The sequence below is a fragment of the Sapajus apella genome, unplaced genomic scaffold, assembly GCF_009761245.1.
Source record: "Sapajus apella isolate SASKATOON/1434 unplaced genomic scaffold, GSC_monkey_1.0 scaffold15, whole genome shotgun sequence".
Taxonomy (NCBI): Eukaryota; Metazoa; Chordata; class Mammalia; order Primates; family Cebidae; genus Sapajus; species Sapajus apella.
This window is the reverse complement of record NW_022436955.1, coordinates 31910772-31934932: the sequence shown is the minus strand read 5'-3', so window position 1 is coordinate 31934932 and position 24161 is coordinate 31910772. Positions and strand designations below refer to the sequence as shown.

The 24161-nt window shown below is 61.8% G+C and overlaps 3 protein-coding genes and 1 long non-coding RNA gene across 6 annotated transcripts in view; 2 read left to right on the top strand and 2 right to left on the bottom strand.

The window, feature by feature from the left end:
* The window catches only part of LOC116555759, a 17139-nt gene extending 17042 nt beyond the window's left edge, over nucleotides 1-97 (bottom strand). Inside the window, exon 1 of the long non-coding RNA XR_004270662.1 lies at nucleotides 47-97. This is a non-coding gene — a long non-coding RNA (uncharacterized LOC116555759). The remainder of the gene's footprint in view (nucleotides 1-46) is intronic.
* A 193-nt stretch (nucleotides 98-290) lies between these two features.
* MVD (mevalonate diphosphate decarboxylase) lies at nucleotides 291-21672 on the top strand. Of its 2 annotated transcripts, XR_004270661.1 has the most exons (11): nucleotides 291-419; nucleotides 3984-4054; nucleotides 4600-4714; nucleotides 5032-5178; nucleotides 6281-6480; nucleotides 6788-6862; nucleotides 7065-7283; nucleotides 7649-7764; nucleotides 9242-9350; nucleotides 10037-10539; nucleotides 21659-21672. XR_004270661.1 is itself a non-coding variant. In XM_032284665.1 (10 exons), the coding sequence occupies exons 1-10, from the start codon at nucleotides 350-352 to the stop codon at nucleotides 10115-10117; spliced, it is 1203 nt and encodes a 400-aa protein (XP_032140556.1). In that variant the 5' UTR covers nucleotides 291-349; the 3' UTR covers nucleotides 10118-10656. The 2 variants fall into 2 exon arrangements, 1 of the variants encoding a protein (XP_032140556.1); XM_032284665.1 differs by lacking the exon at nucleotides 21659-21672 and having other exon boundaries at nucleotides 10037-10656.
* Nucleotides 11461-17716, top strand: LOC116555757 (cytochrome b-245 light chain). 2 transcript variants are annotated; one of them, XM_032284667.1, is made up of 6 exons: nucleotides 11461-11652; nucleotides 14113-14182; nucleotides 15049-15123; nucleotides 15371-15454; nucleotides 16036-16117; nucleotides 17426-17716. In XM_032284667.1, the coding sequence occupies exons 1-6, from the start codon at nucleotides 11595-11597 to the stop codon at nucleotides 17636-17638; spliced, it is 582 nt and encodes a 193-aa protein (XP_032140558.1). In that variant the 5' UTR covers nucleotides 11461-11594; the 3' UTR covers nucleotides 17639-17716. The 2 variants fall into 2 exon arrangements, with proteins under 2 accessions (XP_032140558.1, XP_032140557.1); XM_032284666.1 differs by lacking the exon at nucleotides 17426-17716 and adding an exon at nucleotides 16909-17377.
* On the bottom strand, nucleotides 19989-22636 carry IL17C (interleukin 17C). Its single transcript, XM_032284669.1, has 3 exons — nucleotides 22331-22636; nucleotides 21676-22004; nucleotides 19989-21193 (listed from the first exon to the last, which is right to left on the bottom strand). The coding sequence occupies exons 1-3, from the start codon at nucleotides 22334-22336 to the stop codon at nucleotides 20935-20937; spliced, it is 594 nt and encodes a 197-aa protein (XP_032140560.1). The 5' UTR covers nucleotides 22337-22636; the 3' UTR covers nucleotides 19989-20934.
* Between the last annotated feature and the right edge of the window lie 1525 nt (nucleotides 22637-24161).

Genomic DNA, 24161 nt, shown 5'->3' with positions numbered 1-24161 from the left:
CGCCCGCCTAGCCGCACCCAGACTCAGCGGCGCCGACGCCACGCACCTGCGCGCACAGCGCCCGCAGACCCCGCCCCGCGCACAGGGCGCATGCGCAGACACCACCCCCGTAGGGCCCGGCGGGCGCGTTCGGGGGTTGGGGCGGGCTCAACGTCAGCGGCACATCGTCCGATCCTGCCCATTGGTTGAGAGATAAAGCATGCGCCAGGCCCGCCGCTGATTGGTCGGCACGGGAACGGCCGGGCTCGCACCGGCCAATCTTGCGGCAGCGCGTGGGGCGGCGGAGTTCCCTGGGTGGGATCCCGCGTAGTGCGGCTCTGTGGGCCTGGGGACGCCGGGCGGTGGGACCATGGCCTCTGAGGAGCCGCTGGCGGTAGTCACCTGTACCGCGCCGGTCAACATCGCGGTCATCAAGTACTGTGAGTGCCGCGGGCCGGCCTGGGACTGGGATGACCCGGAGCGAGGCCAGGCCGCCTGCAGGGTTGCCCGGCTCCAGCCCTTTAACGATGATCGAGCTTTCACAATGGAAGTCCTGGATCATCGATTCCCGTGGATCGTGCGAACCCGCCGCGGGGGCGCGCGTTTGTGGCCCCAGCTACTCGGGAGGCTGAGGCGGGAGGGTGGCCTGAGCCCGCGAGCTCAAGGCAGCGGTAGCTGAGGTCGCCGCCCTGCCCTCCAGCCCGGGACCCCTGCCCTCCCTCGCCGCCTTTCTCCCAGCGGTGACCGCCACGGAGCGGGCACAGGGCGGCCCCGCAGGCGGACCTCCGCGCCTGGGCGTTCACAGCCGCGCCGCCAGCCCGCCGCTGACCACTCGGTCATGGAACGCCGGCATTTCAAACGCTCTGAAACGAATCACAGCATGTGGCCCACCCAGGATCTTTTGAGTTCGGCGTATTTCTTTTCTTTTTTTTGAGACGGAGTCTGTCTCCAGGCCGCAGTGCAGTGGCGCAGTCTCAGCTCACTGCCACCTCCACCTGCCGGTTCGAGTGATTTCTTCCCTCGCCCTCCCGAGTAGCTGGGACCACAAGCGCGCGCCACCACGCCCCGCTAATTTTTGTATTTTTTCGTAGAGACGGTGTTTCACCATGTTGGTCAGGATGGTCTCGATCTCTTGACCTGGTAATCCAACCGCCTGAGCCTCCCCAAGTGCTGGGATCACAGGCATGAGCCACCGCACTCACCCTTTTCTTTTTTTGAGACACCGTCTCACTGTGTCACCCAGGCTGAAGTGTACAGCTCACTGCGGCCTTGACCTCCTGGGCTCCAGATCCGCCCACCCTAACCACCTTAGTTGGGACCACAGGTGCATGCCACCGTGCTTGGCTAATTTAAAAATAATTTTTTTTTTTGAGACAGAATCTTACTCTGCCACCCAGGCGTGAGGGCAGCGGTGTGATCTTGGTTTACTGCAACTTCTGCCTCCTGGGTTCAAGCAATTTTGCCTCAGCCTCCTGAGTATCTGGGATTACATGTGTGTGCCACCATAGCCAGCTAGTTTCTATAATTTTAGTACAGACAGGGTTTCGCCATGTTGGCTAGTCCGCCCTCAAACTCCTGGCCTCCTGCAAATCTCCTGCCTCAGCCTCCCAAAGTGCTTGGGATTACAGGTGTGAGCCATTGCACGCAGCCTAAAATTTTTTTTTGTAGAGTCTGGGTCTCACTATGTTGCCCAGTCTGGCCTTGAACTCCTGGGCTCAAGCAGTCTCTTTCCACCTTGGCCTCCCAAAGTGCTGGGATTACAGGTTGGAACCATCCCACCTGGCCTTCGTTGTTCCTAAGTGTTTTTTATTTTATTTTAAAGTTATTTACTTAGAGACAGAGTCTTGGATGTGTTGCCCAGGCTGGAGTACAGTGACACAATCTTGGCTCACTGCAACCTCTGCCTCCCAGGTTCAAGCAATTTTCCTGCCTGAGCCTCCCAAGTAGCTGGGATTACGGGTGCGTGCTGCCAAGCGCAGCTAACTTTTTAGTGTTTTAGCAGAGATGGGTTTTCACCATGTTGGGCAGGCTGGTCTCACGCTCTTGACCTCGTGATCCACCCACCTCAGCCACCCTAAATGTTGGGGTTACAGGCATGAGCCACTGAGCCCGGCCTTTTGTTTATTTTTTATATTATTTATTTTTTTGAGAGGGAGTGTCACTGCTCCACCCAGGCTGGAGTGCGATGGTATAATCTTGGCTCACTGCAACCTCCACTTCCCGGGTTCAACAGATTCTCCTGCCTCAGCCTCCTGAGTAGCTGGGACTACAGGTGTGGGCCACCATACCTGGCTAATTTTTGCATTTTTAGTAGAGATAGGGTTTTACCATATTGGCCAGGCTGGTCTTGAACTCTTGAACTCAATTAATCTGCCTGCTTTTGCCTCCCGAAGTGCTGGGATCATAGGTGTGAGCCACTGCACCTGGCTGACAAGTTATTTTTATGGAAACTTGTCCATTTTCTTGTAACGTTCAGAGACTCTGGTCTTACGTAAACCTCCATTTGGGCTGGTTTTTGATAGCATGCTGGTGGGGCAGGGCGTGCTGGCTCATGATACGGAGGCAGAGGTCCAGGCTCCGTTCCCCACCGACGTTGCGCCGGGTGGTGCCCCATCCCCACCAGGCCCTCGGAATTCCTGAGTGTCTACCTGGCCTCCTCTGACGAGCCAGCAGGTTATGGGAGTCCAGGCTCCTGCATGCTGTCCTTCCTGGGGAGGTGAAAGTCCCTGCTCCTTCAGGGAGGGGAAGCGGTGGAGCACCTCTTCCAGCCTGGAGTGTGGGAGGAGTTTCTTTTCTTTTTTTCTTTCTTTTTTTTTTTTTTTTTTTTTTTTGACGAGGTCTCCCTCTGTCACCCATGCTGGAGTCAGGCTGGAGTGCAGTGGTGCGATCTCGGCTGACTGCAACCTCCGCCTCCCAGGTTCAAGCAATTCTCCCCCCTCAGCCTCCTGAGTAGCTGCGATAACAGGCGTGTCACTCCAGCCCAGCTAATTTTTATATTTTTAGGAGAGACGGGGTTTCACCATATTAGTCAGGTTGGTCTCGAACTCCCAACCTCAACTCATCCACCCACCTCGGCCTCCCAAAGTGCTGGGATTCCAGGCGTGAGTCACCACACTGGCCAGGATTCTGGTTCTGTGTTGCTAGGCTGGCCTTCCTGACCCTGCTAGAGAAGGCTGGCTTTGGTTGGCAGGTGCAGCTTCTGCAGAACTAGGTCTAGGGCAGGCAGGAAAGAAAACCCAGGGCCTCCCCCTGAACTCTCAACAGCTGCTTTCTGTCACCCGCAAGAGTCTCACCTGTGACATCCAGGATCTTAGTTGTCCTGAGTGGGAGGAAGAGAGAGAAGTCCCCCAGCCCACCTTCCTGAAAGCAGGAGTCCGCCTGGCCTACCAGGGCAGCCGTGTCCGCCTGCAAGGAGGCCGCTTAGTGCTGTGTGTCAAAGAGCCTTGCGAACTTTAGGCGCGGTTCTCTGCCAGGGGTCCGCCATCCCCAGAGACCTCCCTCCACAAATCCTAGCAGATTGTGTGCTTACAGGGACCTTGTCAAATGAGGCTTCAGCAGAGGCACTGCGCGGCGCTCCCGGGCAAACCTTTCGTTTCTAGCTTTCCAGAAGGTTGATTTCATTTGCTGTCCCATGCCTGGCTGGGCAGAAGGTTCCCGGAGAATTTGAGCAGCGAGATTTGGGCATTAACAGGAGCAGGGCTCCTTTCATTTGGGAAGATGGAGGGGAGGCAGGCGTTGGTGGGAGTGCTCTGCATCTGTGCACTCGCAGGAGGTGGGGTGCAGAGGATGTTGGCTGGCCTCCAGCTCTGCTTTGGGAGCCTGAGCTCAGTGGGGCGTTCTTGGGGGCAAGGGTCTAGCAGGAGGAGGGCCAGGCAGGTTGTGCAGTGAGAGACAGGATGGAGGCAGATGGCAGCCGTGGGTCACTGGTGGGCACAGCTGTGGGGGAATGCTGCAGGAGGGTGGGCCAGGAAGCCCACCGGCCTGGCCATGGCTGTTCACTGCAGGGGGCAAGCGTGATGAAGAGCTGGTCCTGCCCATCAACTCCTCCCTCAGCGTCACTCTGCACCAGGACCAGGTAAGTGTGGACTGGTACCAGCCGGGCTTGGGGGCTCACCTCTGCAATCCCAGCATTTTGGGAGGCTGATGTGGGAGGATCTCTTGAGCCCAGGAGTTGGAGGCCACAGTGAACTAGGATTGTGCCACTGCTCCAGCCTGGGTGACAGAGTGAGAGCTTGTCTCTGAAACAAAACAAAGCAGTTGGTACCTTTTTACCTAAAGGCTAGGATGATGGCTTAGCAACCACTCCCAGCCAGCACACAGCGGCTGTTCAGTGTTAGGAGAGCTTCCCACAGCACAGCACACACCTGCCCCAGGTCTCCTCACACATGTGCACACCATGCCCCAGGGGCTCCTTTGGGAGTCCCTGTCCCTTCAGGATGAGGCTTGGTTGCTACACAGCGCATGGGCTGTGCTTTCAGCTCCCACGGGCTTCCCCGCAGCCCAGCTAAGGCCTTTTTTGCTCCAGTGGGCAGCCACGAGGCCGTCTCAGCAGAAGGGGGCACCTGGCTGGCATCGGTCCTCAGTGCTGGCCTCTGAGGTGGTCCCGGGTTTCCTTTTCAGTTAAAAACCACCACAACGGCCGCCATCAGCAAGGACTTCACCAAGGACCGGGTTTGGCTGAACGGCCGGGAGGAGGATGTGGGGCAGCCGCGCCTCCAGGCCTGCCTGCAGGAGAGTGAGTTGGGGTTCCTGCAAGCCCATCCCTCCCTGTTGGCAGCAGGGTCCAAGTGTCCAGAAAGTGCTTCTGCCTCTGGGCCCCTCCTGAGGCTGCAGGGCATGGCTGGGAACTAGATCTCTGGACTTCCCAGCTCCAGGGCAGTGGCCTACCTCCAGGACCAGCTGAGTCTGGGCCTGCAGTCTGGGGTTTTCCCGGGAAAGGTCTCCGTGACGAGTTTGGCAGGCAGAGGGCTGGTGTTCAGCTGTGAGTCCTGGGCAGGAGCAGGTCGGACAGGGTGCTGACGGCTGGGCCTCATGCCATCTCATTCTCTGCAGTCCGCCGCCTGGCCCGGAAGCGGAGGAACGCCTGGGATGGGGACCTGCCGCCCTCCAGCCTTAGCTGCAAGGTGCACGTGGCTTCGGTGAACAACTTCCCCACGGCTGCGGGCCTGGCCTCCTCAGCGGCGGGCTACGCCTGCCTAGGTGGGTGCCTGCAGAGACCTGCTGGGGTTTCAGACACAGGAGCCGCTGCGCTCTGCCCGTGTCAGGGAGCCCACCGCCAGGCAGGCTGAATGAGCACCTACCTCTCAGGCCTCCCTGGTCTCTGGAGTTGTTTGGGCTCTTCCCAGAGCACCTCTGAACCAGGTGTCTTCCAGCTGCAGCAGGCGCGGGCTCACGCCTGTGATCTTAGCACCTCAGAGGCTGTTGGGGAGAATCACTTGAGGCCAGAAGTTCAAGACCAGCCTGGGCAACGTAGGGAGACCCCTTCTCTACAGAAAATAAAACAATCTTCCAGTTGCTCCATGTGGGGCCCTGCAAGGTTGTCAGTGATAGAAACCACTTCAGACTGGCTCAGACCTAAAAGGGCGATGACTTTGCGGCCCACATAACTTAGGATTCCAGTGGGCACAGCTAGTTGCAGGCCCCTCTGAACCATTCTCCGCCGGCACCAGGCTACTCTGGCGGCTTCCCAATCAGTGGCAGAGCCTGTCCTCACAGTGGTCTCACACCATCTTCACCCCTCAACTCCAGGGATGACGCTTCCTGGCCCCCCAGGCTCCAGTACCTTCCCTGAACCACCGTCTGTGACCAGGGTGGTGGGTAGCCAGTCCTGGAGGTGGGGTCGCCCTGCTGGAGCCCTGTGGACTGAGGGGAGAAGGTGGCTCCAGTGCTGGGTGGGCAGAGGCACAATCTGGCGGAGTCCTGCTCTGTCCTGGCATCAGTCCCTGGCCCACATGACCTTGCCAACTCCTTCCCACCCTTAAAGCCCAGCTTGGGTGTTCTGGGAGCCTCCCTCCAGCCCCATGGTGGGTCGGAATCCCCCAGGTGGCTTCCTGCTCTGCTGCAGGTGCCTTTTGTCACCCTCGTCTCAGGCCGCAAGCCTCGTACAGCGAGTGCCGGGAGCCGAGCTAGTGGAGGGGTGGACAGCTGAGCCAGTGAGTGCCGGCCTCAAAGGCTGATGGCTCAGAAGCCCTGTCATCTGGAAATCACCTTGGCAGTGGGGTGCGGGGTGTTCTGGGGTGGTGAACTGGCGGGGAGCACAGCGTGGGCAGCTCTGAGGACCCCCACACCCCCGTGCCTGCAGCCTACACTCTGGCCCGCGTCTATGGCGTGGAGAGTGACCTCTCAGAAGTGGCTCGCCGGGGCTCAGGCAGCGCCTGCCGGAGCCTGTATGGGGGCTTTGTGGAGTGGCAGATGGGAGAGCAGGCTGATGGGAAGGACAGCATTGCCCGGCAAGTGGCCCCTGAGTCGCACTGGCCTGAACTCCGCGTCCTTATCCTGGTGGTGAGTCGGATGGTGTGTAGCACCAGTCGGGCACCTTCTTCCCCTAGTCAGGGCTGCCGCTGGGAATGGGAGGGAAGGCATCCCATCCAGGCATCGCGTGGCTCCTGGGGTCGGTGGGGGCTGAAGCAACCACTGTTTGGCTGTGTGTTCAGGAAGCGCTCCCATGCGGCACCCCTGCTGTGGTCATGCAGGAGGCACTGACTCCCACCCCCGCTGCCCGCATCAGCCAGGGAGGGCCGAGTGTCGGGAACTGCAGTCCCTGGGGCTGGTCTCTGCAGGGTGTAGCCCGGGTTGTCTCCCCGTGCAGGTGAGCGCTGAGAAGAAGCTGACGGGCAGCACTGTGGGCATGCAAGCCAGCGTGAAGACCAGCCCCCTGCTGCGGGTGAGGCCGGGAGCAGGTGACCGTGGGGCTGTGGGGGTCACGCTTGTGCCCGGCTCTGCCCTCAGCCTCTTGCTAAGACCAGGTGGAGGAGCCAAACCCAGAGACAGGGCTTGAGCCGGGCCTCCACGCCCAGAGCCTTGCCCCAATCCCTGTGCCGTCGAGAGCCCCAGCGGCTCTGTGGAAAACACCCCGTGCCTTGCAGTTCCGGGCCGAGTCCGTGGTGCCCGCACGTATGGCGGAGATGACCCGCTGCATCCAGGAGCGGGACTTCCGGGGCTTCGCCCAGCTCACCATGCAGGACAGCAACCAGTTCCATGCCACCTGCCTCGACACCTTCCCGCCCATCTCCTACCTCAGCCAGGTCTCCTGGCGCATCATCCAGCTGGTGCACCGCTTCAACGCCCACCACGGGGACACCAAGGTGACTCAGGCTGGGAGGGCTGCAGCACGTGTCTAGCCGTGTGCTGCCGTGGAGGCGGTCCTGAGATCGGCGTGCACGGGGGTCTGTCTGAAAGCTCTGCCCTGCTGTGTGCCAAGCTCAGCGACCGTGTGGGTTCTTGGGTTTCGTTTCTTGGCTTGCTTGGCTCACAGCTCCACTGCCTTTTTCCTGGGTTCACAGGCAGAGGTGTCAGGTAACAGATGCTTGGGGCCGCAGCTCCGCCCCAGTGTGGCCCTGAGTGCCCAGACTGAGCTCTTGGAGACCCCAGAGCCTCCAGACAGGCCAGAGGGTTGGGGGTACAAGGCCAGGCACCACACACACAGCAGGTTGACTGCAATGGGTTCCAGGTGGCGTACACCTTTGATGCGGGCCCCAATGCCGTGATCTTCACCCTGGAGGACACCGTGGCTGAATTTGTGGCTGCTGTAAGGCACACCTTTCCCCCGGGGTCCAACGGAGACACGTGAGTGTGGACCCCTCCCCTCCTCCTTTTTGGGAAATGGTGCCCAGAACATCCTTCCCGAAGGGATGGAGGCAGCTGAAGTCTGTGACACTGGGCATCCCACGGCAGGTGTCCATTCCCCCAAGTGTGGGACCACTCAGTGTGTCCCCATGGAGCCATCCCACAGTCCATGTCCACAAGGAAAAAAGCGAGGCCACGCACACCTGTGTGCGTGACACCCAGGGTCTCCCACCTCATGAGAGATGGGGTCCCCTGCAGCTCGGGAGCCCGCAGGCCCCTAGTCCGTAAAAGAGTGGCTTCTTAGGAAACACGTGTGCATTCCCAGGAGCACGTACCCATGTCTGACATTTGGAAGGAAAGAGTTCAAAGCCTCCGACTTCCTCCTCACTGAAATGAGTCAGAGCCAGTCCAGGCGGCCGGTGTTGTCCCTTCCCTGCAGTTGGGTGTTCTTTCTGGGGTGGGGTCCAGCAGCTGCCTCCTGGCACCATGGACCCCCCATGTCCACCCTCCTGTTTGTAGCTCAGTGCCACCTCCTCGAGCCACGGGCAGTCAGCTTCTTCCTCCCGTGGTTTTCGGTCTCATTCTCAGTGTGAGGGGCGCCTCCCGCTGAAGGGTGTCTGGAAGCCTGTGGGGATGTGTGTCTGCCCTGGATGGAGGCAGTATTGACATCTGATGATGGGGGGCCTGCCCTGTGAGACGATGGACTGAGACCCACACCCCAGGACTGCCTTCCTGGGCAGTGCCAGGCCCGTGACCCTGCTCCGGGTGGGGCGTGCAGGCTTTTGCTGTTCTGCAGAACACCATGACAAGTGCACCAGCTTGAACTGGGCACTTCCCTAAGCTGTTACCCCATGGGGCTGGGCAGCAGCCTTGGTCAGACATGGACCCAGGCCTCTTGAAGGTCCCCTCAGAGCGGCCTCAGCCTGGGCATAGCTGTTTACCACATAACCTCAAATTTACTGTCTCAGGCCGGGCGCGGTGACTGACACCTGTAATCCCAGCACTGTGGGAGGCTGAGGCAGGCGGATCACCTGAGGTCAGGAGTTCAAGACCAGCCTGGCCAAGATGGTGAAACTCGTCTCTATGAAAGATTCAAAAATTAGCTGGGCATGGTGGTGGGCACGTGTGGTCCCAGCTTCTCCGGAGGCTGAGTCAGGAGAACTCCTTGAACCTGGGAGGCAGAGGTTGCAGTGAGCCAAAGTCACGTGACTGCACTCCAGCCTGGGCAGCGGAGCAAGGCTCCATCTCGAGAGCATACGATCCCACATCCCGTGGTGTGGAGACATTCACAGGGGGTGTGGAGCCCCCTCCTTAGCTTTTCCATCCCCTCTTAAAGAAACCTGTCCCCATAGCAGCCACCTGCCATCTCCCCTCCCTGGGCCCTGCCAGTCAGGAATATGTTCCTGTCTCTGGCCTTGCCTGTTCTAGACACTTAGAGAAATGCACGTGTCTACCATGCCCTGCCCTGCTTTTCCAGGTTTCTGAAGGGGCTGCAGGTGAGGCCGGCCCCTCTCCCTGCTGAGCTTGAAGCTGCGCTGGCCATGGAGCCGACTCCCGGTGGGATCAAGTACATCATCGCCACTCAGGTGAGGCCCAGTACCCTGTGGGGTTTCCTTTCCTGCCAGAGGGTCCTGCCCAGGCTCAGCCCGGCTCCCTGTCCCTCCCGTGTTTCAGGCAGGAAGCCAGAATGCCTTTGGCTCTTGTGTTTCATTCATTTGTTCTCAAAGAGGAGGCTGCAGGCCACTGGCGAGGCTCAGAGCAGCAGGACTGGGCCAGGCTGGGGGTGAAGGGATGAGTCTGATGCAGGCTCCCAGGGAGACAGGTGGGGAGTGCCTGGGATGGTGCTGCTGGGGTCCCGGGGACAGCCTCTCTCCCTGGGGCTCCCCCCACCCCAACTGGCCCAGTAGACCAGGATTCCTGCTTTCTGATCTGCTCAGAGGGCCAAGCCCCCATCGGGATCACGCCCGCCCGAGCCGTGGCCTTCACCTTCCTCTCAAGGGCTGCGTGCACAGGGCCATGTGCCTTCAGGCACTGTGGTCCTGTCCACCCAGTGACCGAGGCAGTGCCCCAGGCAGAGGGCTTCTAGCTGGCAGGGGCAGCTGTGCCTGCAGGAGCTGGGTGTGGCTGTCACTCGGGTGGTGTAACTTCTGGCCAGGACCCACCGGAAGGGCGGGGCACACTGTTGCTCTCCTGTATCCAGCCCCTACACGTGCCGGGGCACAGGGCGACATGCTGCCATTGCTGGTGACCTGACATGGATCTCTACCTTCAGGTGGGGCCGGGGCCTCAAATCTTGGATGACCCCTGCACCCACCTCCTGGGTCCTGATGGCCTGCCGAAGCTAGCTGCCTGACCGCCTCCGCAGGAGCGCACGCTGCCTGGAGAAGGGGTGTCCTCGCTGGAGCTAGAAAGCCGGTGTGGTGGACTGGCTGGACCGCTGGGACTTGTGTGTGGTGGCCTGGCTCTGGGCCCATGGGCAGCATGCCGTGGGGCAGTGTGGGGAGACCTTCGGCTGCCGGATGTCAGGAGAGGTCCCCGCCGCGTGCCTCAGCTGCCCCGAGCTGCACCAGCACTTCACCAATGTGGATGGGGTCGGGGGGTGAAAGCTGGCAGAGCCGGGTGCGGCAGGGCTGAAGGGCTTTCTCACCTCACTCCGGACGTTCCCACTGCTCCGGGACAGGAGCTCGGCAGGGACTTGGCATCCCTCAGGGCCAGGGGAGGGGTCTGTTGGAGCAGCCACCTCGGGCCTCAGGAAGCCACGAAGTATCTCGGCTGGTGGCTGCCCACGGTACCTCTGCTGAGACCCTGCCCAGGTGTGGCTGGAATGGTGGCAGGAGTGGGCACCAACATGGCCCTAGTGGCCGTGGCAATAAACTGGCATTGCAGCCTCTGCCTCCTGCTGTTTTCCTTGTTTTGTTGTTGTTTAGATTCAGTGAGGTCCTCCTGTTTCCTAAACCAGCATTCCCGGGCTCCTGCTCTGAGGGGCCCTGGGACTTGCCAGGGAGTCCAGGTGTGCCCCATGAGGGCCTGGGGGAGCAGGCTGGGTAGAGGCACGGGAGGCTCCCCTCAAACCCCACACTGGCTCAGGTGGGACCCTCAGGCAGCCATAGTGCCCTTTCCATGGGCACTGGGCCCACCTCCCATTTAACATTACCACGTCTGCTGCCCTTTCCCCACCCTTAGGCCAACCCCTGCCTCCCATCCCGAGGCTGGATGTGACAGAGCGGCTGTCCCTGTGCACATCCTGTCCCCTCCCCGAGTCTCAGTCATAGTCGAGTGATGGTGAGGGGAAGCCCAGTGTCAGACTCAGGCCACGCCTGTGCCAGCCTAGAGCCAGGGTGAAGAAATGGGGGCAGGGCCTCTGGCCGCCACGGGGAGGCCACCCTTGGCCCCGGTAGCATCGGTGCAGAGGTGGTCCTGGGCTGTAGGGGTGGCCCCCACCCCCCAAGGCTGTGGAGAGGCGGATCCGCTCAGGAAGCCGACCCTCCACACCTTTCTCTGCTATTCCTATAAGGCTTGTTGACACGACAAAGCTTGGAAGTCCGCGCTGGGCAGGGACACTAGTCAGTGCGGGAGAGCTGAAGCCGGGAAACGCAGACTCCCCGCCTGGGCTGGGGCTGCCACGCAGAGCCCCTCCGCAGCCTCGGTCGCGTCTGGAGAGTGCGGGGGCAGAAGGCTCCGGGACAGCCCCGCACCCTACAGTGGCGAGTCTCCGCCCACCCGCGGTCACCTGGGGGGCTGGGGGCGGGGCCGGGCCGGGGCGGGGCTCGGCCGGGAGCGCAGGGGCGGCAGTGCGCGCCTAGCAGTGTCCCAGCCGGGTCCGCGCAGCCATGGGGCAGATCGAGTGGGCCATGTGGGCCAACGAGCAGGCGCTGGCGTCCGGCCTGAGTGAGTGCGCGGCAGGGGCGGTGGAGGCTGCAGCCTGGGGGTGTCCCGAGGCCCCAGCCGGGACCTCGGGCTACTTACCGGGCAGGGAAGTGGGGCACCAGGCGGGCTGGGCTGGGATGGGGTCAGGCCCGGAGGGTGCGGGCAACGGGGGCGGGACCTTCAGGCCGTAGCTGGAAGGAAGAGCTCCGAGACCCTGAACAGTCCTCTTGCAGACCCAGCGGAGCGGCGCCTCCTCCCCCATTCGCTTCCCTCCGTTCCCCGACTCTGCGAAGGAGGAAGTTGTGGCTCAGGGGAAGAGGCGGTTCAGCCCCGGTGGTTTCCGGGGTGACCGATCCCCCCAGGCCCCCGAGTGGGGGCTCTGGCCTGGATATCGGGAGAAGCTCCCCTCCCCTCAGTAGCCAGCTGGGCTGGGGATCAGGCCCCCTGGGATTGGGGTGGGAAGGTGGGCTCTTCATGCCGCGGGGCCCAGCCCTCCTCATCTGGAGTCGGCCTGGGATTTCCCAAGGCATGGAAACCAGTGACCGCCCTGCCCAGCCCAGTCCAGCTGCTCTTGGGGTAGAATGGCACCCTGCTGCGCATTTGCTCAGGCGTGCTGCCAAGGGCAGCAGACTCCATTTGGAAATAAACCGTCTCAGGACCAGGGTGGGTGAGAGTGGGCTCAGGTGGGGTCTAAGCCCGGAGGAACCAGGGCAGCAGCTCCAGGAAGGACCCGCAGCAGGGGAGGAGTGCATGGGAAGGGCACGGGGGCTGGGGGTGAGGAGGGACCTGCTGCTGCCACTACCCTGGGGCTCTGAGCGCCCTCTCTTGTCTGGGGAGTGAGGGGGAGCAGAGACCGCAGGGTGGGAGGCCTGGAGCTCAGGGACCTGCCGACTGTCTGCCCAGCAAAGTCACCACCCACTCAGAGTCAGCCACCAAGAACTGGGTGGGTCGGTTCAGACAGCTCTCCCCAGAGCCGCCCCATGGGACTGTCACCCTGCCTGCCTCATACTCCCTGCAAGAAGTAGAGGGACTGAGGCACCCAGCTGGGATCCAGGAGACCTGGGCTCTAAGTCTGTCCTGTGCAGGCAGCTTCCCTGCTGAAACCAGCAGGACTCCTGGCCCAAAGGGTAAGCGCCGGATCGGACAGATTAGATGCCCTGCGCTGCCCACCCCAGCCTCCCCACTCCCTCCTCCAGCTGCCGGGGATTCCTTTCTGTTCTAGATCTCCTAAGCATGCCCAGGGCCTTGGCACAAGCTGCTGCCTCTGCAGAGCCTCATGGCTGTCCCATTTCTTTCTCAAATGCCACCTGCTTGGGGAGGTCTCCAGAACGTGGAGCCCCAGGAGGCAGCTGGCCCTGAGAGAGCGGGGCCCTTGACAGAGTCCCTGTACACAGCAGGTGCTCTGTAAATGTGGCTGGGTGCCACAGTATGTCCTCAGGCCTCCCTGGTGGCACCAGCAGCAGCCTTGCACCCTCTTTCGGAGGGCAGGCTCAGGACCGGGACAGTCCCCCAAAGACGCACGGACAACAGGCTGAGTGGACTCAGGGACACTGCCCTGCCTTCCTCCGATGCAGACGGGCAAAGTCAGGGAGTTAATGTGTAGCTGAGCTCAAACCACGGATAGCAAATCTTCAAGGGGTGACCAAAACAATGGCTGGCAGGGCGAGGCGGCCACGCCTGTAATCCCAGCACTTTGGGAGGCCAAGGCAGGTGGATCACCTGAGGTCAGGCGTTCAAGACTAGCCTAGCCAATGTGGTGCAACCCCGTCTCTGCTAAAAATACAAAAATTATCCAGGCGTGATGGTGCGTGCCTGTAGTCCCAGCTACTCGGGAGGCTGAGGCAGGAGAATTGCGGGAACCCAGGAGGCGGAGGTTGCAGTGAGTCAAGATTGGGAGAGCCACCGAACTCCAGCCTGGGTGACCGAGTGAGACTCTGTCTCAAAAGAAAAAAAAAAAAAACAGTAAGAGGGAGTATCGGACAATAACCAGAAGAAGGGTGCAGAAATAGCCCTATCAGTTGAAACTGAAATTAAGGCCAACAGCTGACAGGTTTGGAGGAACTCTGTCAGGGACACTCCAAGATGCAGAAACCACACTCAGCACATAGGCTTTCCTGCATCAAACAAAGACTCACGGTAACAAGCATGTCCACTCGGGGTTCCCAGAGCCCAGGGGCACAGGCCCACTGGTGCCTGCAGGTCGGGCCGTCCCTTGGCCGCTCCTGGGCCTCGGAGCCCAGGCACGTCACACACCCCACTCCGCCAGGCCATGCGCCACCAGCTCTGCTCTTCACCAGCGCAGGAGGCTGCATCCTGCGGTGTCCCCGACCCTGTCGCTGTGCTGTGGGGATCTGTAGGGACAAACACATGGACTGCAGAGGACAGTTCTTGGTGGTCTGGTGGCCCATGGTAGAGAAAGGGGGTGGCCCAGGCCCCCGGGATGGGAGCCCCTCAGTGCCTGACCCACTCCCCTCCCCGCAGTCCTCATCACTGGAGGCATTGTGGCCACCGCCGGGCGCTTCACCCAGTGGTACTTTGGAGCCTACTCCATGTATCCTTCCACCCGAGGCGGGGGTGGGCAGGGAATGCCCAGGGCAGAGCTGGGGAGCCACTTCAGGGAGCGCTTTGCCTCTGTTCTCCAGCACTGCAGCCAGGCTGGCAGACAGGGCGGGCTGTCCAGGGGTTGGGCAGCCCAGGCCTCATCAGCCAGGCCGCTCGCCTGGGCCATGTGGTGGTCAGTGGCAGATCTGCCAGCCTGAGTCCTGGTGAGGGGTGGGCGGGTGGTGCCCCCTGAGGGCCAGGGCCCGGACCAGCACTGGAGCGTCCCTTGGACTGCTGGGATCCCCATCAGTCATCCCCCTTGGCCAGCCCCTCCACCTCCTCTGCCCCGTCTCAGCCCTGCTGCCCTGCCAGACCTCCCAACAAGGAGCAGTGGGCAGGGTGGCATGAGGCCAGGTGTGGGCCAGGCTCAGGTGCCCGGACCTGTTGGCACCTCCCCTGGCTGTTTCCTGCTCTGTGACCTCAGGCAGTGGCTGCCTCCCCCCACTTTTTTTTGAGACAGGGTCTCGCTCTGTCCCCCAGGCTGGAGTGCATCAGTGCCATCACGACGCATGGCGGCCTCCACCTGGGCTCGGGCAACCCTCTCACCTCAGCCTCTGGTGTGTCCGGGACCACAGGCGCATGCCACCGCACCTGGCTAATTTTTAAATTTTTTGTAGAGATGAGGGCCTCACTGTGTTGCCCAGGCTGGTCTCAAACTCCTGGGCTCCAGTAATCCTCCTGCCTCAGCCTCCCACAGTGTTGGGATTCCAGTCGTGAGCCGCCGTGCCCAGCCCCTCTCCATGCTGTCTTAGTAAAGGGGCTCGCTCTGTGGCCCCTCAGGCTGAGCTGGGCTGCTCCTTAACCACATGGCTTCAGTGTGGCAGGCGTGTTTGTCTGCCTGCTGGAGTACCCCCGCGGAAAGAGGAAGAAGGGTTCCACCATGGAGCGCTGGTGAGTCACCTCCTGCATGCTCCGGGTTCTGTCCCAGGGCTGTGGGGCCCAGGCAGGGCCCACAGGGTCGGGTATGTGGAGTCTGGCTCCTCGCTGGGAGGCTCTGGAACCGACCCTTCGGTCCTTGTGGGCAAACCAAGGCCCGTGCCTGCCTGGCATGTTTCCTGGGAGGAAAGAGGCCCGGGTGCCCTGGAGCGGTCCTGAAGGAGAGAGGCCCACCGCACTGTCCCCCTTCCTCCTTCCACAGTGGGCAGAAGTACATGACTGCCGTGGTGAAGTTGTTCGGGCCCCTCACCAGGAATTACTACATCAGGGCCGTCCTGCACCTCCTGTGAGTCCCGCCCCGCACCCCCTCTGGGGCTCAGGACGGTTTGGAGCAGACCTCCCCACTGTGCCACCTGCCGGGCTGCCTGGACTGGAGCCACTGCCACTTACCTGGACATTTTTCTAAACCAAAATTCGGGTCCCCATGTGTGGCAGGGCCCCTGGAGCCTGCATCTGCTGTCATGTGTGCGGGGTCCCTAAGGATCCTTCCCAGACCTGAGCAGCTCCGATCATAGCAGCATAGCCTGGGGCCCACAGGCCCTGCTGGGGGGTCTTGCCTGGGCTTCCTGGTAGCGTGGAAGGTCCCACGCCGTGTGTCTGGTGGTCGCTGCCGGCCAAGGCTGGGAAACCTGCATGTGGCTGCCCTGCAGCTGTGGGGGCTTCCTCCCAGCAAGTGTGCAGAGCCGCTCATGTCCCCATCAAGGCCAAGAACACTCAGGACCCAAACAAGCCCCTGGCTCTGCACGTCCCCTTGGTCTGTGGTCCGTCTTGTCCCGAGACCTTGTGGCCTTGGCCCCCATACCTGGGGCTCCGTTCCTCCCTCTGAGTGCCCTTCTGTGTCCCTGCCTCCCGCCCACCACCCCCCAGGCTGTCGGTGCCTGCCGGCTTCCTGCTGGCCACCATCCTCGGGACCGCCTGCCTGGCCATCGCCAGCGGCATCTACCTGCTGGTGAGTAGTGCTCTCTGAGGTCAGCTCTGGCCACGCCCAGCCCCAGCCCCCGCCCTGACACCCTCAGACACGCATGGCCCTTGAAGCTGACTCTGCAGGCTGAGCCAGCCTGAAAGCAAGTGTGAGCTGGGGCGTGAGCTCACAGCATGGCGGGACGTGACCGCCGCAGCGGCTGCTCTGCACACCTTGTGTGTCTGGTCATTTCTCTGCTGATTAACCCACAGCACAGTCCTGGGAGGGGTACTGGGGTCCCCGCTTTACAGACAAAGATGCAGAGGCTCAGAGAGGTGCTGGAGCTGGCCTGGAGTCACACCGCGGCTGAAGGCCCTGTGTGGGCTTGGGTCCGCTTATCAGGCATTTCTCACCTGAACCCTGTCTGAGCTGATTCGTGGGCGGTGCCAGAACGCACGCTGTCACGCACACATTTTTTTAAACTGCCGACACCTGGGTTTGCTTTGTGAAAACCACACCCTGTTAGAAGGCTGCTCATGGGATACAGTGGTCCTTCTAGGAAGATAGGGATGGGCGGGAGGCCAGGGCGCAGCGCCCCTGCCTGCCCTGGGCTCCGGAGCACATGGCCGCAGGCCGCCCCTCACTGCGGGGTCTGTGGGTGGACAGAGCCCTCGGACTTTGCTCATTCATTTCCTTTTGTCCCTAGCGCCAAGTTCCTCCTGCCCGCAGAGGGAGCTGCTTCCCCCGGGTGTGCATCTTCTAGTGTGTGTGCAGGATTCTGTGCATGCCTTCCGCGTGTAATGTGACATCTTTTTCCCACTGTATTTTCTGTGGGCTAGGAGATGAACAGCACACACTCCCAGGAGTCTGTGTTTTTAGTAAGCCAGTTGAATCCCTGTTCTTCCCCCTCTCCCCAAACCCCCATGTGCAGAAATGCCTTGGGGAGGCTGCTGCCCAGGGTGGCTCAGTGGGTGGCGCCCACCAGACAGGGCAGGGCCTTTGCTCTTCTGGGCCACCCTCCTGCTGGACCTCGGGCCTGCCTCCCTGCCCCCCTGCCCTGGGCGCCTTGGGAGAATCTGGGGGCTGGAATCTGCATCTGGGAGTGGCCACCAGGGGGCTCTTCCAGAAGCCCAGGGGTTCCGCCGCGCTCCTGGCGTGAAGCAAAGCTTGGGCTGATGTCAGGCCGACCAGGTCCTGGCTGTGTGTCCTCGGGCGCGTCACCTAACCTCTCTGAGCGGCACTCGCACCGGCCGGCCTGGGATTCAGACTGAAGCCTGTCCGGGACCCCTGGCGGGGTGGGCCTCCAGGGAGGGAGGGAGGGCGCCGGGCGCGGCCCAACCGCTCAGTGCCCCGCAGGCGGCCGTGCGCGGCGAGCAGTGGACGCCCATCGAGCCCAAGCCCCGGGAGCGGCCGCAGGTCGGGGGCACCATCAAGCAGCCGCCCAGCAACCCCCCGCCGCGGCCTCCGGCCGAGGCCCGCAAGAAGCCCAGCGAGGAGGCGGCGGCGGCGGAGGGCCCCTCGGCGGGCCCCCAGGTCAACCCCATCCCGGTGACCGACGACATCGTGTGACCGCGCCCCGGACCTGCCCGTTCGCCCCGCGCGCCCGCCAGGGGGCGCCCGCCCGCAATAAACGCAGCGAAGCCCGGAGCGTCTGAGCCTGTGTGGGCGGGGCCGGTGGGCGGGGTCGGTGGGCGGGGCCAGGCTGCCTGGGCTCCGCAGGCACCCACTTTCCTGCCCGGGCCCCGCAGGCACCCACTTTCCTGCCCGGCGGGACTCCGTGCCGCGTTCCATTTTCATTAGCATCAGCATCGCCTTCCTTCCCAGCAGTACACGAAATCCCGGGGTACCGTGTAGTCCACGACCTGCCGTACCTGGATTCCAGGTGTGTGCCTCCCTGGAAAGGTCGTCCCAGGCCTGCGGGAGGCCGCGGAGTCCTCCCTTGACGGTCTCCCAGGCCCCGCAGCCCTTCCACATTTCTGGACACACTCAACGCCTCCCTAAGGGGGTCGGATTCCAGAGGAGGCTGGCTTTCAGTGAAGAGGGAACAGGGCGGGAGCCTCTTTTCTGTAGAAGGTGGGGTGAGGCTGGTGGCAGATGCGCCCTTGTTTGCCCCCACATTGATGTTGGCGTCTCTCCAGCTGCCCAGGACACTCAGGCCAAGTTGCAGGGGGCTTCTTGCCACCCCCGCCCGTCACTTGTGCTGTGGCTGTGGCTGTGGCTGGCTGCACACAATCCTGCCCCTGTCCACTGATCTCACCACCTCCCTAGCCCGATGCCCCCAAAGCTTTGCCAGGCACAGCCACCCCCCCACCCTTGGGCTCTCTCTGAGGCACCGACTCCCCCAAGGTCAGAGAAACCCTTGCCTCCTGCTTGCCAGCTGCTTCCCAGCAGCTCACACTTCAGAGCCAGGGTCCTCTCCTGTTCCCAGCTCACCCCCCAGCAGCCTGCAGTCAGCACCATACAGACGTCTCAACCCAGCCTTGCCGCAGTGAGCCATCTCCCCAGGTCAGCAAGCTTCAGGCCACCCTTGACGCCCCCACACCCCCACATCCATCCTGGCCCAAGTCCAGACCCCAGGCCTGTGGGCCATCCCCACCCATGTCACCTGCTGCTGCATACTCCTCTGCCCTCACCTCCTGAAATCATCCTGTTGCTGCTGTTCAAACCCAAAGCCTCACCCCGTGCCTCCAGCTCAGCCCACGGCCTTAGAACCCACAGGCTCAGCTGCCTCCAGTGATAGTCACAAGCCTCTCAGGGCCCCAGGGCAGACATGAGCTGCACCCTAGCGCCCTGCCCTGCCCCCATGGTCCCTCATGCTGCCCATCTGGTGTCGGCCACACTGGCCACTCGGACCCTTGGACACGCCCAGCATGCGCCTTCTCAGGCCTTACCTGCTGCCTGGTTCCGCGCCCTCCTCCCCTTCAGGTCTCCAGGCCTCCCTGAGCCTCTGCTTGGAACTGCAGCCTCCCCCAGAGCCTCTGTCCTGGACTCATTCACAGAGTAAATACCACCTGCCTCATCAGTCACCGTGGGGGTAGGAGGGGTTTTGTCCCTTTTGTTCCCAGCGCCAGGCACTTAGTAGAAACTCAGTATAGCTGGGCACGGGGGCTCATGCACTGTGGGAGGCTGAGGCGGGAGGATCATGTAAGCTTGGGAGTTGGAGACCAGCCTGGCCAACATGGTGAAGCCCCGTCTCTACTAAAAATACAAAAATTAGCTGGGTGTGGCGGTGCACACCTGTACTGGGCGGGTGAGGTGGGAGAATCGCTTGAACCCAGAGCTGGGGTTGCAGTGAGCTGGTCACACCACTGTACTCCTGCCTGGGCAACAGAGTGAGACTCTGTCTCAAAAAATGAAAGAAACTCAATAAATGTGTTGAATGAAAATTTCACCTCCTGGACAAAGGCTACCACCTCCAGGAAGTCTTCCGAGGCCTCCTCCTCTGGGGGCCTGAATGGAGTCCTTGTTCTTCTGTGCAGCCCCCCTGCCCCCATCCTCAGGCCCCTGCACACAGTAGGTGGGTGAGCCAGGGGGTCGGGCTGACAGCTGCCCAGTGGCCCAACAGCAATGTCAGCCCTCAGGGCTGGGGGCCTAGAGACTGAGGCCTGAGACTGCCACAGGCCTGGGCCCGCTTTCCGCGACTGAGGCTGCTCTCTCTGGGACCCCATAACTAAAATCTCCAACAGAGGGCCTGGCGCGCGGTGCTCACGCCTATAATCCCAGCACTTTGGGAGGCCGAGGCAGGTGGATCGTAAGGTCAGGAGTTTAAGACCAGCTTGGCCAAGTTGTTGAAACCCCATCTCTACTAAAAATAGAAAAATTAGCTGGGCGTGGTGGCAGGTGCCTGTAATCCCAGCTACTCGGGAGGCTGAGACAGAGAATTGCTTGAACCCGGGAGGCGGAGGTTGCAGCGAGCCAAGATCATGCCACTGCACTCAAGCCTGGGCAACACAGTGAGACTCCGTCTCAAAAAAAAAAGAGTCAACAGACCCTGGGCCCTGGGCGGCTAGTTCTCCCTCAGGGAGGGCGTCTTGGCTTTGGCTGTTGATCTGCACTAGGAAACCTTGGGCCCATGGCCTTGGGCTCCGGAGCCAACAGTGCTGGCAGCTCATCCTCAGAGACTCTTGCTGTGAGGGCCGAGATGGTGCCCCTAGGCGCTCCCCGTTATTACAAAGGATGGGGCTCAAGGCTTGGCTTGGGGGAAGGAGGCTCATCCCGGTTCCTGGAGTATCCCCGGGAGACGATGCGTGGGCAGAGCAGGGACACCTGTGCTGCCCGGTGTTAGAGCTCAGTCCCACCTGCATGCACCAATCACTGCTGCAGAGACCTTTCTGGAAGAATGCCCCAGAATTGGGTCAGTGGCTGGCCTGGGCCAGGGTGAGCAGGAGAATGTCCCCACTGAATGTGGGCCTCTGAGGATGTGTTCATCAGTTTAATAATACATGTACACTTAAATAATTGTTTAAGAAACAGAGGAACTTCCAGGGAGGTTGGGAAGAGGGAGCCGGGGGGCCTGAGGCCAGTGGTGGCTGAGGGAAGTCTGGGGGGTGGGGCCATGGTACAGGTGGCCATGAGACAGCTTTTCTGTGGCTGTGGCTTTAAGGGCCAGAAGAGGCACCGAGCTCCTTCGAGTCCTAACTACTGAGGCTGGAGATGGGGAGAATGGTGGGGGCCACCCTCCAAACCCGGAGGATGCCCGTCTCCCTGATCCGCCAGCTGCTGAGAGCTCTGTCCCTGCCCAGGACCCCGAGGGCAGTGTGGGGGGAGCACAGCCTCCCCCACAGGCCCAGGGTATAAATAACAATAAATACACATAAATAGGGGGTGCCCACGTGTCCAGTCTGGGGGCTCCAGGGCCTGGGTGGTCACACTGACCGAGGAAGCACGCAGGTGCAGCCGATGGGCACGCGGATGAACTCGGCATGGAAGGCGAAGGCCCCAGGGGTGGGGGGCCCCGCACCGTGGATGGAGCATGGCTGGCGGCGCAGCACCAGCAGGCTCTGGAGAAGACGCACCGAGTTGAGCGCGGCCGTCTCTCGGCCCGTCCGGGCGTCGATGCAGCCTCCGCATAGGCACTCGGCGAAGGCCAGCTTCTGCGGGTAGCGGTCCCCATCCGTGTCCACGCTGTGGGATTGGGGGCACAGTGAGTCTCTGGCCCTACCCTCACCTCCTCAGTCCCCTCTCCCCTCAGGGCCCCTCCCTGTGTGCTCTGGACAGGACCCGAGGCAGTAAGGGATGAGCCACACGGGTCGGGAGGGCTTGGCGTGCAGTCCAGCTCATACATGCTGGATCCAACAGCACACCACAGAGGCTGGAGGCCTCCAGGAGCCTCTCTCCCACTTCATCGCCCAGCCCCACTTCTGCAGGAGCTCAGGTGGGGGGCCCAGAATTTTCCCAGGGGACCCTGGCCACCAAGGACAGTGGCAGGCAGAGGATGGCGGAAAGCAGCAGCAGCCACCCAGGTCAGCAGGGCTGGAGGGATGAGCTCAGGTGGCCATGCCCACCCGACAGGTGAGAACCACCGAGGTGCACAGAGCTTTCCGGGCAGCCAGGGCCCCGCCAGGGAGGGGCAGCCCCATGCCACAGCAGGACCCCCAGGCCCTCACCGGTATCTCCAGGGTGAGATGGAGCGCTGGTGGGTGTCTGCCTCCAACAGCTCCTCTGGACGCAGCACTGGGCACTGGGTCTCAGCCGGGGACCCCTCATACTTCCTCTGGTGGCCTGCTGCCTCCAGGCTGGACACCAGGGCTACAGGCAAAGCCTGCCCCCACTTGGCACCTCGAGCCAGCAGGTGTGGGGGGGCCTGGCCTCGGGGCAGTTCCTCGGCTGAGTAGCAGCGTGGGGTCCCATGAGTGTGGGGGTGCCCCCTGAGGGAGGGGTTGTGGTGGGCCAGGCATGTGTGCAGCCAGGTCAGAAACAGGAGGCCAGGGAGGAGCTGGGGAAACAGGCAGGTGGGTGGTTAGGGGTGCCCAGGGCAAGGGTACCTCGCTTCCACCCCAGCTTTCCTTGTTCCCTCGGGAAAGATGGGGTACAGCCCTCCCTCCGTAGAGGGGGAAAATGAAGCCCAGAGAGGCTAGCTCTTCAGCCCGACACCCATGCCAGAGCTCTGAGGAGCAGGTGCAGCTGCCGCCCCCACCCCCAGCTTTGGGATGCTAGACCCCATCCCAGCATCCCCATCCCAGGGCTCAGCTGCTTCCAGCCCAGGCTGCGCCACCCAAGTGGCATCCCTCCAAGTGGTGTGTGGAGGGGCAGCAGGCTCACCGTCATGGTGGTGGCAGCGGGACAGGCTGGGCTTGGCGGCAATCCCACAGGTGCACCTGACGGTGGCCGCTCTTATACCTGAGGCCGGCCACGCCTGGGGGAAATTCCGGCGCCACTTCCTCCTCGGGAAGTGCCCAGCTGGAGCATTTCCTCCTCCAGTGCCCGCAGTCCCACCCGCGGCATCAGGACACAATGTGCGAGGAGCCCCTCAGAGCTTGTCCTGTGACCCCCTCCCCCAAGAGAGACTGCCCAGCCTGAGCGTCTGCTCAGCGTGCCGCCTTGTCTGACATTCTCAAACCTTTTGTTGTTTTTGAGACGGACTCTCGCTCTGTCACCCAGGCTGGAGTGCAGTGGTGCAATCTCGACTCACGGCTACCTCTGCCTCCTGGGTTCAAGTGATTCTTCTGCCTCAGCCTCCTGAGTAGCTGGGACTACAGGCATGCACCACCAAGCCTGACTAATTTTTTGTGTGTTTTTAGTAGATACAGGGTGTCGCCATGTTGGCCAGGATGGTCTTGATCTCCCGACTTCATGATCCACCCGCCTCGGCCTCCCAAAGTGCTGGGATAATAGGCATGAGCCACCGCGCCCGGCCTTGAACCTCCTGTAAGAGGGTTTCTGCTTGCGTCTCCGATGTCAGCACCCTGCTGATTCAACTTGTGTGTTTTGTGTTTGGACGTGATGGTGATGGGGGCTTCTGCACCCTCTGCAGTTTTCCTGTCCCCTGCTAAGGGGTCGAGGGTGATTCAGTGTTTTAGCTGAGATGACCAAGATTAGGTGGGCCCACGTGCCCCCTTCCCTCAGCAGGGAGAGGTCCCTGAGGAGCCTGGGGAGGCGGCCTGGTCTTCACGTTTCTGTTGGGCTTCTGCGGTTTCACTGGGAAAAAAAGTTCAAGCTAAAAAGTCTCAGCTGGAGTGTGAGGACTCTGGGAACTGAGGAGCAGTGCATGTAAGGAGCCGCCCGTGGCCCCCGTGCTCAGTGAGGCTGGCTGGGGCGGGGGTGCCAGACGTGCCTTTGTTTCCCTGGAAAGGGGACAGCTGGGGCCAGATCTCAGGAAGTTTTGAATGCTGGGGGTCTCATGTCATCTGAGGAGGGTTCCCCTGTGGTCCCTAGGGCCCCTGAAGGTGTGGGGATCTGTCTGCTGTGGTCCCCTCAGCTGTGGGGTGAGGGCGGGAAGGAGGGTACTCGTGTGCCCCTGGCCTTTCCTCCCCTGCCATGGTGCAGATATGCGGCACAGAGGCATCCAATAAGCGTAAAACCTCGGTCTCTCCAAACACAAAAGCCCGCAAGTGGGGAGGGCTGAGGCGGCGCTGGGACCCCTCTCTGTGGCAGGAGAAGGACCCCTGGGCCCCCCAGCACCTCCTCTTGGCTGCTATGTCCCTTTGGGCTTGTCTGCCCTGGGCCTTCAGGGGTGAAGGAGGCCATGCCCCAGGGCTAACGGTCTGGGAAGAATCAGAGACACTGCTGGAGTCCCCAGGGCTGCTCCTTCTACAGTGCCCCTGCCCGAATACCTCCTATGATGGGAGCTCACTATCTGCTGGTTTTCTAGGGCTGTGCTATCCATGTACCACAGACAGTGGGGGGTGAAACGGCAGAAGTTTATTCCACAAGGCTCTGGAGCCAGGGGTCTGATATCAAGGTGCGTGCAGGTTGGGTCCTCAGCGCCTGCCAGCTGGAGGCTGACAAGCACTCTTAGTTGTGAGACAGGGTGGAGGCAGTGGCGTGAGGGGGGTTTGTCTTTTCTCCAGGATCCACTCAGCCATTGTTCTGGGGACAAAAACTCAAGACCCCCCAACCTCTGCATGCCAAGCACAGCCCCGGGGAGGGGGTG

What these genes read in the sequence shown, in the direction of transcription:
- IL17C (XM_032284669.1), bottom strand. An exon ending in ATCTCACCCTGGAGATACCG is followed by an intron (nt 21,194 to 21,675) that starts GTGAGGGCCTGG and finishes CCAATCCCACAG; the next exon opens with CGTGGACACGGATGGGGACC.
- MVD (XM_032284665.1), top strand. Translation starts at nt 350, where the DNA reads ATGGCCTCTGAGGAGCCGCTGGCGGTAGTCACCTGTACCGCGCCGGTC. An exon ending in CATCGCGGTCATCAAGTACT is followed by an intron (nt 420 to 3,983) that starts GTGAGTGCCGCG and finishes TGTTCACTGCAG; the next exon opens with GGGGCAAGCGTGATGAAGAG. An exon ending in CCGGGGTCCAACGGAGACAC is followed by an intron (nt 7,765 to 9,241) that starts GTGAGTGTGGAC and finishes CTGCTTTTCCAG; the next exon opens with GTTTCTGAAGGGGCTGCAGG.
- LOC116555757 (XM_032284666.1), top strand. Translation starts at nt 11,595, where the DNA reads ATGGGGCAGATCGAGTGGGCCATGTGGGCCAACGAGCAGGCGCTGGCG. An exon ending in GGCGCTGGCGTCCGGCCTGA is followed by an intron (nt 11,653 to 14,112) that starts GTGAGTGCGCGG and finishes CCCTCCCCGCAG; the next exon opens with TCCTCATCACTGGAGGCATT. An exon ending in AGGGCCGTCCTGCACCTCCT is followed by an intron (nt 15,455 to 16,035) that starts GTGAGTCCCGCC and finishes ACCACCCCCCAG; the next exon opens with GCTGTCGGTGCCTGCCGGCT.